This window comes from Cupressus sempervirens, chromosome 8 (assembly GCF_028749045.1).
Source record: "Cupressus sempervirens isolate cs-2001-9-10 chromosome 8, ASM2874904v1, whole genome shotgun sequence".
Lineage (NCBI taxonomy): Eukaryota > Viridiplantae > Streptophyta > Pinopsida > Cupressales > Cupressaceae > Cupressus > Cupressus sempervirens.
The window spans coordinates 612,838,422-612,856,044 of NC_143125.1; the positions used below are offsets into that span (position 1 = coordinate 612,838,422).

The 17,623-nt window shown below is 40.5% G+C and overlaps 1 protein-coding gene across 2 annotated transcripts in view; it reads right to left on the minus strand.

The window, feature by feature from the left end:
- The window catches only part of LOC149543915 (uncharacterized), a 354,620-nt gene that overhangs the window by 16,156 nt on the left and 320,841 nt on the right, over positions 1–17,623 (minus strand). For both annotated transcript variants that reach the window (XM_089798562.1, XM_089798563.1), the window contains 2 exons: positions 9,288–9,385; positions 9,068–9,141 (listed from right to left, as the gene is read on the minus strand). In XM_089798562.1, the coding sequence (XP_089654688.1) occupies positions 9,068–9,141; positions 9,288–9,385 (172 nt within the window). The remainder of the gene's footprint in view (positions 1–9,067; positions 9,142–9,287; positions 9,386–17,623) is intronic.

The window sequence follows — 17,623 nt, forward strand, 5'->3', positions numbered from 1 at the left end:
CTCGGGAAAGGAAAGATCCACTACATTGTGGGCGTGTTCGATGATGAGGATGAACAGGAAGATATACCCACCGAAGATAACCAACCCCACAAGGATACCAAGATGGTTAGCTTGAACCGTACGGAAAGAATTGCAGCATTAGTACGGCGCAAAGGAACTATCGCCCTAGCCACTAGGAGAGGTGCATAGTTTTTCGTGTACGGTGAACCCTTCGAGGACAAAGGGTTATGGTGATGCTTGATAGCGGAGCCACCCTAAACTTCATAAACTCATCTCTGGTGAAGCATATTGGTCTATCTATGGAGATGCACGCAAGATTCAAGCTCAAGGTTGCCGGAGGGACTCTTCTGCCCTACACACACCTTGTTCCTTAGCTAAGTATCACAATGGCGAATCAAACGGTGATCGAGGATTTCTTCATAGTCGACCTTGATGACATGGAGGTTATTCTGGGCATATAGTGGATGGAGACACTTGATGAATACACTTAGAGCTTCAAATGGATCGACTTCACTTTTGTTGTCGATGGAAAGAAGGTTGTTCTTCATAGAATGGAAAATGAAGGTCCGAAGGAAGTTTCTGCACATCGGATGGAGGCAATTTTTCGACATGATGACATTGCTTGGGTTGCACATTGTTTTGCTTAGGTAGAACCTATAAAAGGGCAACAAACACCTCCCTAGGATGATGATCTCAAAAATATTTTGAGTGATCATGATAGAATTTTTATAGACATTCCTCCTGGCATATCGCCTCATCGAGGGTTTGAACACACTATTGAGTTGAAAGCAAGAGCCAAGCTAGTCATAATCACACCCTACTGCCATCCCAAGAAATTCAAAGATGAGATAGAAAGGACAATTTAGGAACTGATGGAGAAAGGATGGATCCGCCCCAGTTCTAGCCCTTTTGTGTCATTAGTGGTATTGGTCAAAAAGAAGGACGAGACAATGCGCATGTGTGTGGACTATCGTGCGTTGAACAAAAAAATAATAAAAAATAGATATCCCATTCCAAGGATAGATGAGCTGTTGGATGAATTACATGGCGTAGTCTATTTTTCAAAAATAGATCTTCATTTCAGATACCACCAGATCTGCATGAGGGAAGAAGACGTAGAAAAGACGGCCTTTCATTGTCACTACAGGCATTATGAGTTCCTAATCATGCCATTTAGACAAACAAATGCACCTGCTACATTCCAATCATGCATGAATCGCATCTTCAACAAACAATTGCGTTAAGTACTTACTAGTATTCTTTGATGATATTCTTATTTATTGCAGGACATGGGAAGAGTACCCGAAGCATCTAGATGAAGTCCTACGGATCATGACGGATCAGTAATTGTTCGCCAAGCAATCCAAGTGTGGATTCGGTATGACAAAAATATTGTAATTGGGACATGTCAGTAAATATGGCATTCAAGTTCATTAGGAGAAGATTCAGGCTATCCTTGATTGGCCTCTCCCAAAATCACTCATGGAGTTGCGTGGATTTTTTGGACTATGCAGTTACTACTAGAGGTTTGTAAAGGGGTTCTCTCAGCTCAGTAGATCACTAACAGATCTGACAATAAAGGGGTCCTTCCAGTGGAATGAAAAGGCACAACTCACTTTTGATAAGATGAAGGAAGCAATGAGCACTTATCCCGTGCTTGCTTTACCTAATTTCACTTGACCGTTCATTATGGAGTGCAACGCATCCGAAGAAGGCATAGGCGTAGTACTGATGCAAGATAGACACCCCATAGCCTATGAGAGTAGGAAGCTTACAAAAACAAAACGCTTATATTCCATCTACGACAAAGAGATGTTGGCCATCATACACGCACTAACCAAGTTTCGACAGTATCTGGTGGGTGCCAAGTTTGTCGTTTGTATAGATCACAATAGTTTGAGATATTTTCTAGAGCAACGGGACTTGAACTAGAGGCAACAAAATGGGTAAGCAAGGTTCAAGCTTTCAATTTTGACATTGAATATGTGAAAGGAAAGAACAATGTGGTTACAGATGCTTTGTCTAGGAAACCCGCCATCTACTTACTAACCTAGATTTCAGCTGACTGGAAAGCACATTTGTTGGTAGAATATTCCAAAAACGCATTTTCCTGTGAGCTAATGGATGGCAACACTCAGGATGATCGGTACAAAGTGGTGGATGACATCATTTACTATAAGAATCGGATATTTTTAGTGCCAAAATCCAAATTGAAGGATAAAAATCTTGAAGGAGGTACATGAGTCACCCTTGGTAGGACACTTGGGTTTCCTCAAAATGTATAGAAGTCTCAGAGAGAGATTTTCATGGAAAGGACTTAAAGGAGACGTATTGCAGTATGTAAGAGAGTGCGGTCTTCCAGCAGAACAAATCCGAATATACTCTACCTACCGGGTTATTGCAATCTTTGCCAATTCCAAAACATAAGTGCGAAAGTATCTCAATGGATTTCATAACTGGACTTCCTAGGGTGAACAGAAAGGATTGTATCTTCATGGTGGTTGATAGATTGACAAAGTACGCAGATTTCTTTGCCACCCCCTTAGATTTTAAGGCCACAAAAGTTGTCAATTTTTTTTTTAGAGAAGTCTTTTGTCTGCATGGGTTACCTCAAAACATTGTCAGTGATCAGGATGAGCAATTCATTAGTATCTTCTGGACATAACTGTTTTGGTTGGCAAGGACAGAATTGTCACCAAGTATGACATACCACCCTCAAACAGATAGATAAATAGAGATTGTGAACAAGTGGCTCAAAGGTTACCTTTTGAACTACGTTTCAACACAACGGGCGTGGGTCAAATGTATACACTTAGGGGAATATTGTTACAATACCACGTACCACATGTCCGTCGAGATGGCACCATTCAAAGCTCTATACGGGTACGAACCCCTCTCCTTCATCGACACAGTTCTGGGAGATAGTTGTGCACCAAGGGCGAGGGACTAGCTTCAGGAGGGATAGGACATTCTAAGATACCTGAAGGAAAACTTACAACGGGCACAAAATCAAAAAAAGATGTACGTCGACAGACACCCAATAGAGAAGAGTTTGGAAGTAGGAGACTTGGTCTACCTCAGGCTCCAACCATACTGACAATCCTCATTGTAAGAAAAGAGAAAAGAAAAACTGAAGCCACGATTTTATGACCCTTATCATGTAGTTCGCTACACCGGTGAAGTCACCTACAAGTTGGAACTTCCAAAGGGGAGCCGTATTCATAACATTTTTTATGTTTCCTTCCTGAAAAAAAACTGTGGGACAAAACGTCATGGTAGCTACAGACCTACCACTGCTCAATGAAGAAGGAAAGCACATATTGGAAACAACTGAGATTATTGAAGTACGTGACAAGACCCTGCGGAACTAAACGACGAAGGAATATTTGGCACGTTGGAAATACTTGCTGTTGGATGATGCAACATGGGAAGGCAAGCACATTCTACAACATCTGGCATTGTGCTTTCTTGAGGACAAGCAAAATTTGGGACTAGAGGACTATAATATCCCTGTCATAAAATAATTTATTAATCAAATGTTTGCTAATGGGTTGATTGATTTAAAATATCTCGAACACATTGTAGTTTTGTTACCATTGCAGTCGTCAGCTATCTTTATACACCCTCAGAAAGTTCTCTTGATGGGTATTACGACTTGTAGGTAGTTGTAGGTATGCAATTTGGATTATTTTCTCTATAATGCGAATTCCCGTTGGGATTCTTTGTTGTTTCCATTTTGGAAGTGAAAGATCTTCCCTATTTTGGTTCGTGTCTGTTTACCGTATGGATTAATTAAGCAACGCACACAGGAAATCGATACGAACACCGAACAGCAAATAGCAGAACTTCTATTATTATTCGCATATATCAACAGTACAATCATGCTTTTTCTCATATGATAATGATCATGATAAGATATCTACAATGCTTCCCGAAGGGGTTATAAATACTTTCCGATGAACCTTCCCGAAGGTATCCGTCGACCAAGTACATTATAGCCGCTACAAACTGTTTTACCCGTCGGCTACATAACAAGACTTCTACCGAAGGGACCCGTTGGCCGATACACAATTTCCTTGCCGAAGGGACCCGTCGGCCAATACGCAATTTCTACCGACGACATCATTCCCCCCAAAAAAGAAAAGTCGTCTCCTGACGACTACAAAACAAAACTCAAACAACTAATACAACAATATTGATCTGCCATATTACTTTCACATTCATCCCGTTGCATCTATAGCCTTTGCTAACACAATACTGACTCAAGCTGACCTTGATAGCCACCTGTGCTGCTTTCTCTGCTTCCAACTCCTCGGTATGCTGAGCCAAGTGTCGCTGCACTGCCTCCAACTGCATGATCAGCTCCTCCCGAGCTCTCTACGCATCCACCAAGACAGCCTCACAGCCAACACCTGCTCCCACTGCCTCTGGTACACAGAAAGTCCATGCCTGCAGCAACTTCAATTCTTCTCAACTGGTCAGACTCCCACGACTGATATCCGCAACGATTGGGGGTCCAGGGGGCAACGCCCCCGGTGGGGTCAAGGGGCAACGCTCTCGCGGGGTCCTGGGGCAGCGCCCCGAGTTCGCAGTACAGGGCGGGGTCGAGGGGCAGCGCCCCTCGCCGCCAACACCAATTTAGCACTTTGAAACCCACACAAAACTGCATGGAACACACCATTTCTGTCATTTTTTGCCGATTCTACACTCTTTCTAGCAATCGCTGATTCTTCCCCTTCCTATGGTATCATCTGATATTCATTCTGAGCATTCTTGATTTGTCGACGTTTTTTTTTTTATTACAAAACCTCCTTCCACAATTTCTCTAACCCTTGACAAAGATGCAAAATATCGGCTACTCCATGCATTAATCTTTCAAACATATAATTTAAATTTTACACCCCGTACGCCAAATTGTGGTTGAAATCCGTATGGCCAGATATATACTGAAAATCCGTACAGCTTAAAGTCCGTACAAGCATAAAAAACCGTACACAAATCTGGAAAGCTTAACCGCACACCAAGCTTGAAATCCATACGCTGAACTGAGAAGAAGAATCCGTACGGTGCAATGCGTGATTGACAAGAAGCTAATACCAAATCCGTATTCCATAGTGAACAAGCTTTGTCGCCAAAATCCGTACGGTAAAGTGATTGCCAAATTCCGTACGCTAACTTGCAATCTGTACATTGTAGTCTTTATTGCAATTTCTGTATGCCACTTTGCAAATGAACTTGAAACCCGTACGGTGCAAAAAAAAATCCAAACTTTATCAGTGGAAAACCGTACTTTGCTAAGAATTCCGTACCTCGCCAATGGAAAACCGTACGGCAACATAAAATCTGTACCTTGCTATGGAAAACCGTACGGGAACACGAAATGCGTACCTTGCTGATGGAAAACTGTACGGTAACATGAAATCCGTACCTTGCTGATGGAAAACCGTACGGCAACATGAAATCCGTACCTTGCTGATGGAAAACTGTACGGTGCTCTTCAAAATCTGTACTTTAGTTCTGAAAAACCGTACGGTGCTCTTCAAAATCCGTACTTCTTTGTCTTCTGGTCACTTTCGAGGTTCATTGCCCGGTTGTACGCTTCATTGTATGTGGATGGCGGCACGATCTTCATTTTCTTCCACAGCTTCGGGTGAAGGCCTTCAATGAACCATCGTTTCTGTAACCCGTCAGCTGGCTTATTCTCCATCTTACTGATTAAGTCCTTCAACCTCCTGGCAAAGACCCGTACAGTTTCATTCTTCTTTTGCTTGGTATTGAATATCTCTGCGACAATTTCATTGTCATCACGCAAAAGTTGAAATTCTGCGATGAACTCCTTAATGTTATCCCAACTATTCAATTTCTGTGGATCAGCATCAGTAAACCAATCAATGGCAACACCCCGTAGGGTTGCGGGAAATTGTCGGATCCATTCGTTTGTATCTGTTATGCCATTCGCCTTCCAGATTGTTTCACATGTTTTACAATGTCGAATGGGATCAGCTGCTTCATCACCATCAAATTTAGGCAATTTTTCCTTCGGACCTGCCATTATTACTGTATGTCGAGGGTTTTGTTGTGTACCTGCGCTGTTTTGCACTCCCGCGCTGTTTTGAGCACCCGCGTTGTTCTGAACACCCACGCTGTTCTGGACACCCGCGCTGTTCTGGACACCCGCGCTGTTTTGCACACCCGCGCTGTTTTTTGTTTCCGCGCTGTTTTTAACACCCGCACTGTTTTCTGCTTCCGCGCTGTTTTCAACACCCGCGCTATTTGGTGAAGAAGAGAGTTTGTCAACTGTAGCTGTCCGTTCCGAAAGTATATCTCGGACGAAGAGGTCACTCCACGCTTGTGCTCCTTCTGCACTCCGAGCCGTGCGAGTCGATCTGCTTTGGTCAGGATTCTCTTCCCGTGGCGTATGCAGGTTCAGAAACTCCTCCCTCGCTTCTTCCACCAAATCAAGCCGTTGTCGAGTCTCCTTCAACAATCCTTCTGCTCTCTTGCTTCCGTCGGAAATCTTCTGAAACCTCCTTCGACACTCTATCTGCTGAGCCAAAATTAAATTTTCCTGCACAACGCGTATGTCATCTTTTTCCTTTAGCTTACTCTTGTCTTTGTTCAACTGATTCGGCATTTAATTCATCTCCACCTGCTTGCGTGCCAGATCCATCGGGCAACGGCGCCAAATGTTTACCGTATGGATTAATTAAGCAACGCACACAAGAAATCGATACGAACACCGAACAGCAAATAGCAAAACTTCTATTATTATTCGCATATATCAACAGTACATCATGCTTTTTCTCATATGATAATGATCATGATAAGATATCTACAATGCTTCCCGAAGGGGTTATAAATAATTTCCGACGAACCTTCCCGAAGGTATCCGTCGGCCAAGTACATTATACCCGCTGCAAACTGTTTTACCCGTCGGCTACATAACAAGACTTCTACCGAAGGGACCCGTCGGCCGATACACAATTTCCTTGCCGAAGGGACCTGTCGGTCGATACGCAATTTCTACCGATGACAGTGTGGTTTTGGTGGGATTCAACCCTCATCCTATTCCATTTTTTTTGTCCCTTGTAATACTTTGCTCGGACCTGGCATATTGGAGCACCATCATATTGCGAATTGAAGAAATCACTGTATTTAATTTGATCAATTCTCTGTTGTATATATTGGGTAATTCAATCTCTTTGTTTATCTTCATTTAAACTCTCTATTGTTACACCATTTATCCACCCTTTTCCATTTGCCCTCAGCTCAACGCATCACTGTATGACCCTTACCTTCAGGCATTCCTCTCCAAGCTACCATAAGGCCCTGCATCATTACTACCATATGGCCTGTCTACTTGTGGATTGTACAACCACGAAGTATTCCTACCATACAGCCTGTTGAACACATTCGTACGGCCATCAAACTGCACCCCCACCACCACCCCCCCCCCGCCCACCCCCCCAATACTACACCGTACGGCTTTCAGTTGACCATACTTCATCATTACCCCTCACTGTATGATCTCCTGCATGTACTTGCTAGTTCATCCGTATGGCATCCTGACTCCTGTGTGGTTGTCCTTCAGGCCATACGGCCACTTCCATCTACTCCCCATAGCCATTTGTTTTTACAATAGATGGAAAATAATTAGTTGGGAATATTACATCTTGATAACGGTGAATCGTACCAAGACTGGTTATTCCATTGTTGAATTGATTGGTATTAATGTTGAAGCTTTGAGCATTGAAAATATTCAAATGTGCTGCTGGGTGTCAATAGTGTGTGCTGAAAATCAATCCTACTCCAAGGAGGTTGAGATCGCTAGTCTTTTTGGTAATTCAAAGGAAGAAATAGCACTTGCTGGGGCAGTAGAAGTGATTGGCATCAAGCATCAAGGGTTGCGTTCATACAAAGAGGAGCGATGTTCAGATTTCCATGGCTGTGATTAGTTTTTGAGACATTGCTAGTGCAAGTTTCGCCGACATTATGTCAGCCAACTGGATGGTCCTGACGGTGTTTCTGTAGCCGACGGAATGATTGTCGTCGGTGTTTTGTAATTGACGGGTAAATAGTTTGTAGCGGACATAATGTTTGTGGCCGACGGACTCCTCCAGGAAGGTTCGGCGGATAGTATTTATATCCCGTCTGAGATCATTGTAAATCATATTCTATCTACTATTACTGATATGGTGAAGCATAATGTATGTCTGGCTTTAGCGAATATAATTCTGCTATTCTGTTTCATTGTCTGTATGTGTTGATTTCTTTACCAGTACGGTAAACACATTACACCTTTGCAGGTCTGTGATTATCTCACTCAAGACATTCCTAGAGGCCCATGCCAATATTGGGGTTTATTCTTGACCAATACCTTCTCTTACAGAGACCTAGCATGCATACCAAGGTTCCTTGCGTTTCAAATATTTAATTAATATGCATTTCATACATCTACAATCCATTGTACATATTCACAAAATTATAAATAAGAGTGTGGATTGCCATTTATTTCTATGCATTGTTTTTATTTCTTTTCTAAATCTCAAAAACATATAATCCAAAAAATACAAAATCACAAACTTTCAAAAAAGCAAGGAAAACAGTATTACTTGTACAACATAGTCAGGAGTGAGCTGTTAGGGCTCATTATAGTTTTTGAACTATGATATGAACAAGTCATTAAGTGGGTTGCTTGAGATAATTTGTTGGTAACTTTTCCTTCCAGATAAATATATAAACCTCAGAACAAGAAATTATATTATTTATTCAATTTTAAAGCACCGTCTGATAACACATTCTTATCCATGGCAGGTTGTCACATGAACATTTTGCCTTTGCTAGTGTATAGGTATTACCAGTGATAAATTCTAATAATTAATATTATAATGTTCTGCATTAAAAACAATCTTAGTGTACTATGAGTTCAACTATTCCCTCAGCTTGACAATGAATCCTAGCCACAAATTCTCATAAGCTTTGGCCCATATGTTCATATACATAATCAATTTATTTTTGTTTATACTCAACTTTTTATACAATAACATGTAAAATTAGAGAATAATACCTGGAGCTACAAAGAGGATGAAATAAGGTATAATTGCACCTAGAAGGCAAATTACAGATGAAGCGGATAAAGCCCTGCAACATTTTTACAATATAAATAAGTGGGGTAAAAACTTATTTCTTGATATAGATAATTTTTCATTTGCAAATTGGTTGATATTGTTAGCAACTTAGCATTGAATTGAAAAATCAAATAAGTTTGATCCTAGTAAATGACACACCCTTGAGCACTGCCAAACATGAAGCTTAAAACATAGCTTAGAAGAAGTTGAGCTGGTAAGCTCACCACCAGCAGAAGCGTAATTATAGGGATTGCTTCCTATCATGCAAAAGAACACCAGTTAAAAATGCTGATAAATTATTAAATTATTATCTATGTATCTCCTTCAGATAAATGATTTCACAATGCATACAAGGACACAAAGCATTTAAGTTCTTGCCAAAGCTAAATGTAATTTGTTGAAAGTGAATGAGTAATAAATTGTAGCAACTAAAGTTTTAGTTTTGGACACAGGGTACGTTATAGAGTAGCAAATATTAGAACATGACATTAATAGCATATTGTATTTCAATATGATTAGATGTCAATGAAGGATGTAGAAAAATATGTTACATATACAATCTTCATATTGACTTGACAGTACACTATTGCAATAGCCAGTAAATATAAAGTAGCACATAGTACAGAGTATTGTTGACATAATGAATCAACTTGGATCTGATATAGTGGATGTAGAATATGAATGTCCACTTCTTCTTTGTTTGACACTTATCTCTCTTACAACCAGCATAACTTGTAACTTGATGTAGAAAATAATAGTTTTTAGAATGATAGACATCCACAATTTTTTTTCCCTTTCTAAGTACTTGCATATTCGATATCACAGATGTTGTCATGAATAGTAATTGTGTTGGAGGAGATACTGAATGGAAATTTATGAATAATAATTATTTTTGTTAACTTTTTATGTTTACCTTTTGGTGGGAGCTGTTTTGCAATCTTCAATTGTGGTGGCAACAAAATAATTGCCATTTCTAGATAAATCCACCATAAAAATAATTCTTATGATCTAATAACACAGAATAATTGAACACGTATAATATATTGAACACCTGATGAAAATAAGCATTTAATACTTAATTTCTCTCCTCTACTTAAATATATATAACACCCAAAAACTAATTCTTATGATATTTAATTGTCTTCTCTTTTGTTTAATAAAGTTATGCATATATATTTTTAACCCAACATATAATCTCCTTTTTAATTCTTTTAATTTTGCTGAAGTAATTAATAATAAGAAAATCAAAATACAAAAGGTGCAATAACCCCTATCGGTTATAGCTTAAACAAACACCAATTTACTCCACTAACCAATTGTTTGACATTTTGTCAAACACTTTGCATGCAAAAACTTTACCCACTGTTCTTTGTTTCAATTTGTATTGTTTTGAATTTCATATGCTGCGAATGGTGCTTGGAATAGTTCTAATGATGCAAAATTGATTGGTAAGGTAATAAAGACAATATGCTACTTTGTTTATGTGATAATCTATTTTTAAGTTTAAAGTTCAATGCTGGAGGATAACTGAAATGTAAATTTCGTCAAACAGTTTTCACGAATGCAATGTAAGACCCTCAACTGGATTTGAAACAAAATACTGGTTTTGTACGCAGAGTCATAATATCAAACAGTTGTCTTGAAAACTCAACCCACATAAACCTGTCACTGTTATATTATGGCAGAGTACTGATAAAAGTAATATACAACAGAACATACATTGTTTAATATCATAACCGGATCCTCATTTAAACTTCAGAGTTGAGATTACATAATACATTTATTGCAACTATGATGTTTATCAATAACTGACTAACCCGAATACAGGGATAGAATGAGTGTTTAATATCTAATGAAGGTTATTTGTGGCAATCTTACACCAAGACATTTAATAATATGAATCTGAACCATCCACTCTGATTTCTGGGTAGAATAACAATTCACAGTTAATGAAGTTGTGTTAGGAATTTATTGCAATGTGAAGTTACATACCAAGATGGTCTCCAAAATGCTTAAAGCCCAGGTGCTGAATGCTGGCACGACTCAGGAAAAACGTGTAACTTGAGATGGCTACGTTATGGTGTTTCTTAATGTATGCAACCCGTGGACCTGGGCATAACGACTGCCGCTTCTTTCACACACCAAAAAATAACAAACTGCCTGTCTGCTTCAGTGACAGTGATAAACATCCGTTCAATCCAAACTCCGGCAATGCAACTTCCCGCGCGACGTACCTGAATCCGTGTGATGCGACTGTGCTCGAGTCGTGGATGCTGCTGGTTGCTAACGAGAGCTTACAAATCAGTTAATGCTTCAAGAAAGAAACAACCCAACTCCAGTTATCTCACACCTGATGGCCAGTATTAATTTGTTTGCCCTACACTATGCTATCAGATTGACGACTTCGTGGAATCCCTTCACCTGGATACGTCAGTTGATATTCTCTCAACTGACGTGAACATACCAAAACTCTTCTTACCATTAAAACTCCTGTACAAGCCTGCGTGCAACAACCAATACAAGACTGGTTTTATTTTACTGAGCTTAGGGAAAGGGGCCTGCTACTGATTCTCAAGCCGCTGTACCACTACTGTTAGCCAATAAAACTCCAACCCCAGCAGGGAAATCAGATTGCTGTCAAACTTCAGAATTTCAAACAAATAAAACTTGCTTCCAAGCCTGAGCTGATAAGCTAGCACTTAGCACCATTCACCCACAACGTGAGGAACTGCTGTCAACAGTCATGCTTCCCCAACATCTTAAATTTCAGTTGGTTCTCCTGGAGACTGCACACTATAATTTTATATTACAAAGATGGCAAAGTACTGGGGCTACGTCCAGAATCTGCCAATACTTTTAAGGGTTTTCGTCCTTAAGAAGTTCCAGTCACATTCAAGCAACCAGTTGGTTTATGAGCATTTAATATCAATATTCTTGTGTGTTAATCCCAATGCAAACTCGTGCATAAATAGCCTCTGAATGAGGGAAAAGTACCACATCCAAAGAATGTGGGATTAAAAGTTACTTTCGTCTTGTAGTCACTTAAAGTTATTTATAAAGTAAATGACTTTAAACATTAAAGTCACTTAGCTCTGCACCTTAATAAAGTCTTGGAGTAAATTAAATTAAATTCCCCTTTTGTGACTGGAAAGCATCCTGCCTGTAATCGATATTAATCTATTCGGATGTGGAGATAGATTAATTCTGTTGCCTAGAACTAAGATTGAAAAGAGGACATGACAGTCCTCCCTTCCCGGGATTGCTTGCCCTCAAGCAATCTCAACGTTGGGTGTTGCAATATGGACTCGCCTTCCCAAGTGGCATCCTCATAAGATTAATTCTGTTGCCTGGAACTAAGATTGAAAAGGGGACATGACAGTCCTCCCTTCCCGGGATTGCTTGCCCTCAAGCAATCTCAACGTTGGGTGCTGCAATATGGACTCGCCTTCCCAAGTGGCATCCTCATAAGGCAAGTCTTTCCACCTGATCAAATATTCCTTGATAGTTCTGTTGCGTAGCTTCCTCTCCCTGGTCTCAATCACCTCCTTTGGTACTAAAACAAGTTTACCCTTTTCATCAAGTGGAGGTAAACTCTCTGAAGGCACAATTTGTTGGCCCACTGCCTTTTTGAGACACAAGACATGGAAGACGTTGTGGATCCGGCTATCACTAGGTAACTCCAGCTCATACGCAACCTCCCCTATCCTCTTGATGATACAATAAGGTCCATAATACCTAGGCTTAAGTTTCTCGGCCTCGCTTTTCTTCAATGAGCTCTGTCTGTAAGGCTGTAGCCAAAGAAAAACTGTATCTCCAACCTCAAAACTCCCCTCTGCACGATGTCGGTCAGCGTACAACTTCTGCTGATTCTGCCCCTGCTAAATATTATCCCTGAGAGCTCGGAGGATGTCCTACTGTTCCTCAATCCAATCTCTGGCTAATGGTGCTCTGTTGTCCGATAAGGCCAAATCAATAAAGGAGAGAGGCTCATAGCCATAGAGCATGAAAGGGAGTCATCCAAATAGACATATGATAAGTGGAGTTATAACAGTACTCCCCTAAATACAGCCATTCGACCCAAACCCTCTGCCAACCTGCAATGTAATTTCTCAAATATCCTTCCACCCACTTGTTAACTATCTAGGTCTGACCATCCGTCTGCAGGTGGTAACTAGTGCTGGGAGTCAACTCGATACCTATCAACCTGAAAATCTCCTGCCAAAAAGTGCTGAGGAACCTGCTGTCCCTGTCACTCACAATAGTCCTAGGCAGTCCATGAATATGAAAGACCTCCCGAAAAACAACTCGGCTACCTATGAAGCTGACCAATCTGAAGTAATCGTGAAGAAATTCGCTTAGTCAACCTGTCTACTACCACAAAAATGCAATCCTGGCCCTGAACTCTAGGCAGCCCTATAATAAAATCTGTGGAAATGCTTTCCCACCTCTGAGTAGGAATAGGGAGTCGGTGTAACAATCCTACTGGAAAACCTTGCTCAGACTTATTCTGCTGGCAGACCTGGCACTCTCTAACATACTATAATACATCACCCTTAAGCCCCTTCCAAGAGAATCTCTCCCTAATCTTCCTGTAGGTTTTAAAGAAACCTGGATGACTTGTTGATGGCGTATCATGTATGGCATGCATAATGTTCTTCTTCAGTCTAGATTTTGGTACCAAGTATATTCTGTCCTTATAATAAATAATGTCATTCAGCACCTTGTACTGCTCATCCTGTAGTATGCCATCCATAATTTGACATGCATGCGCATTTTTGGAATACTCTACTAGTAGCTGAGATCTCCAATCTGCTGAAATTTCATAAGTGACATAACAATCCAGTACTGGGAGCCTACGAGAAAGAGCATCAACAACAATATTATTTTTCCCCTTGACATACTCAATGTCAAAATCATACGCTTGAATCTTACTGACCCATTTCTGCTGTCTTTCATTCAATTCCTTTTGTTCTAGGAAGTAACGTAAGTTGTTATGATCAATCTTGACTGTAAATTTACTTCCTACCAAGTACTGCCTGAATTTTGCTAATGCATGCATTATGGCCAGCATTTCTTTGTCATATGTGAAATATAATACTTCGCTGCCCTGAAGTTTTCTACTCTCAAAAGCAATGGGGTGCCAGTTTTGCATGAAAACAACCCCTATTCCACTTCTCGATGCATCACACTCTAAAACAAAGGGCTTAGAGAAATCTGGAAGTGCTAGCACTGGGCATGAACTCATCACCTGTTTTAGCTTATCAAATGCTACCATAGCATCCTTTGTACAAGAAAAAGCCCCTTTCTGTGTCAAATCGGTGAGTGGTGCAACTGCCTGTGAAAAACCCTTGGCAAACCGCTGATAATAGGAACATAGACCAAGGAAACCCCGCAACTCTGATACATCCTTCGGTGGTGGCCAATCCAAAATTGGCCGGATCTTCTCCTGGTGCACCTTAACTCCATCAACACCAATCACATGTCCCAAGTAAAGAATCTCGATCAACCCGAATTCGCATTTGGACTCGTTTGCGAATAAAAAGTTCTCCTCTAAGATACTAAGAACCTCATCCAGATGCTGTAAGTGTTCCTCCCAAGTTCTGTTGTAAATCAATATGTCATCAAAGAATACCAAAACACACTTCCTTAGCTGTTTCTTAAAAATATGGTTCATGCAAGACTGAAGGTGGCTGGTGCATTAGTGAGCCCAAATGGCATCACCAAGAACTCGTAATGTTTGTAATGGCATCTGAAGGCTGTCTTATGCACATCTTCTTTCCGGACCCGTATTTGATGGTACCCAAAGCGAAGATCTATCTTGGAGAACTAAACTGCCCCATGAAGCTCATCCAACAACTCATCAATGCGAGGAATCGGGTACTTGTTCTTGATAGTCCTCTTGTTCAATGCACGGTAGTCTATGCACATCCGAAGGGTGCCATCCTTCTTCTTAACCAGCACTACCAAAGATGCAAAGGAACTAGAGCTGGGTCTGATATGCCCCATATCCAAAAGCTCCTTTATCGTCTTCTCTATTTCCTCCTTGTAATGACTAGGATGATGATAAGGCGTAGTGATAACAGGTTTAGCTCCCTCCTCAAGCTCAATAATATGCTCAAATCCCCTATCTGGAGGAATCCCAGGAGGAATATCCTCAAACACTCTCCTGTGCTTATCTATAACTGTTTGGATGTCATAGTGATATCACTGTCCTGTACCTTGTATCTCCTTGGACAAGATAAAACACTAAGCAGCCCACTCTATATCATCGTGTCTCAAAATAGCCTCCATCCTGTGAGTTGAAATCACCCTGGGACTAATATCAGATATAGCTTTGAGGATCACCAATCTATCATCCTGTAAAAACTCTAGTTGCATAGTCTCATGATCAAATGTATACTGACAGAGAGTACTCAACCATTGTCTTCCCAAAATAGCATCCAGTCCATCCAAATCAACCACATAAAAATCACACTCTAGAAGGTAACCATCAAATTGAATCTAAAGTCCGGCTACCTTCTCTGTGCACCTCAAAACTTCTCCACCAGCTACCTTAACATCAAACTCGAGTATAGCCACTGTCTGTAATCCCCTCCTAGATACCATCTATGTACTAATAAAATTATGCGAGGCTCCCATATCTAAAAGGAAAATAATACGCTGACCTCTAACAACCCCTTTCACCCTGAAAGGATGACATGCTAGATCACTCAAAAGGGTAGCTAAAACTAGAGGCTGCTCAGTAGGGGTTTGTTTCTTCTTATCTTTACTAGGTTGCCCCTCAACTTCCTTCTCCTCCTCGCTGTCCCCAATATTATCCTCTTCCTGTGGCTCTTCCACCTCTTCCTCCTCATCAGAATGGACCTCAACGTAGTGGATTTTGCCTTTACCCAAGCATCTGTGATCAGGAGTCCAAGGCTCCCTGCAAGTAAAACATAACTTCTTCCTCCTCAATTCATTGCGTGTCTCAAAATCCAATCTGGGGGTGTTTGTCTTTTGCTGTTTTTTATTCCCTTTAAAAGAAGTGGATCCTTTATAGGATTTCTTAGGAGGCTGTGACAATGGGGTAGGTGTGTCCAAATCGTGAGCAATCTTAATGGCGTCATCCAAGGTGTTTGGTTTTAGGACTTTGACCAAACCTCTAAATTTGTCTTGTAATCCTTCTGTGAATAACATCACCTTGCATTGTTCGAACATATCCGGTACCATCACTGATATCCGCTGAAACTCATCTATATAGTGATCCAAAGTCTTGCTCTGCCGTAACTGGGCCAAATCCCAGTAGTAAACCTCAATATCTTTCCTGTCAAAATGAGTAATCAGCTTTGAGCTGAAAACCTCGTATGAAGTGATGAGTCTGTGATCCTGGGTAACAAGTCCATGGTGCCACCAATTATAGGTTGCCCCCTCAAGATGCATCATGGCAAATCTAATAGCTTATGTTTCCATCATGGGTTTGAGTGTTAGGTAGGTGTCCAATTTATGAATCCATGCCCTGGCTGTAGTTTTATTGCTGCCATAAAAAATGGGAAGTGTTAATTTGTTCATAGAATGTTTAAGATCCTTGTTTTGCATCCTAGGCCTCCTATCATGTTGAGGTCTCTCAGCCTCCCTCTTTTGGTTCATATATTGATTAAAAGTCAAATTTTGTTTATTTGGATCCGGAAGCAAGTCCCACTCATCATATATTGCTATAATATTATTAGGTAACAAGGCTGGAGTTGCGGCTTGAGCCACTTCTTCTTCAGCATTATTTCCCACAAAAACGGGCATCAAGGGTCTATCTATATTCCAAGTAGGAGTTCTTGCTATACAGGGCGTTCCTACTATGCTACCACCCCCACTGTGGTGGTTGGGTGCTCTCCTATTTACAGGCGCTAATTGCTGCATGGCACCTGTGAGCTGCTATAATGCTGTAGCAATGTTATTTTGCCCTTCTCTAATGGCCCACATGGTTTCCATTATTTCCCTATCTGCTGCTTCATCATTTCATGTCATTGGTGAAACCAATGCTTGTTCCTGAATCTGTTCAAATCTAGTAGTTTGTTCAACCTGTACTTTTGGCCCAAAACTTATATCCTCATCCACTGAATAACTATTTTCCACTACAAGATATTTTGAAGATTCTGTCTTTTCTGGCTGAAGATGACGGAATGTATACTTCCTTTTACTCATTCATGAACTTGCAAAAATAATTTTTTCCCACAAGTTGGCAGGGTCTGTGGCTTTGATACCATTGTTGTTACATCCCAATTTTTAACCTAGCTTGAAATATAGCTGTTGAGGTTCGCATGAAGTCAATTGGCAGTTTAATTTGATATAATCAGGCAAAATGGTAAGATAGTTGGTCGTTATGATTTCAAGTGAAGATGACATATTAGTTGATCGTTAATCGCGAATTCATGGAATTAAGATGAAGGTTAATTGTTATGATTATTTATTATTAAATAATATATAATTTAATTACGAAGAATTTCCTTGCAGGAAGCATGTCG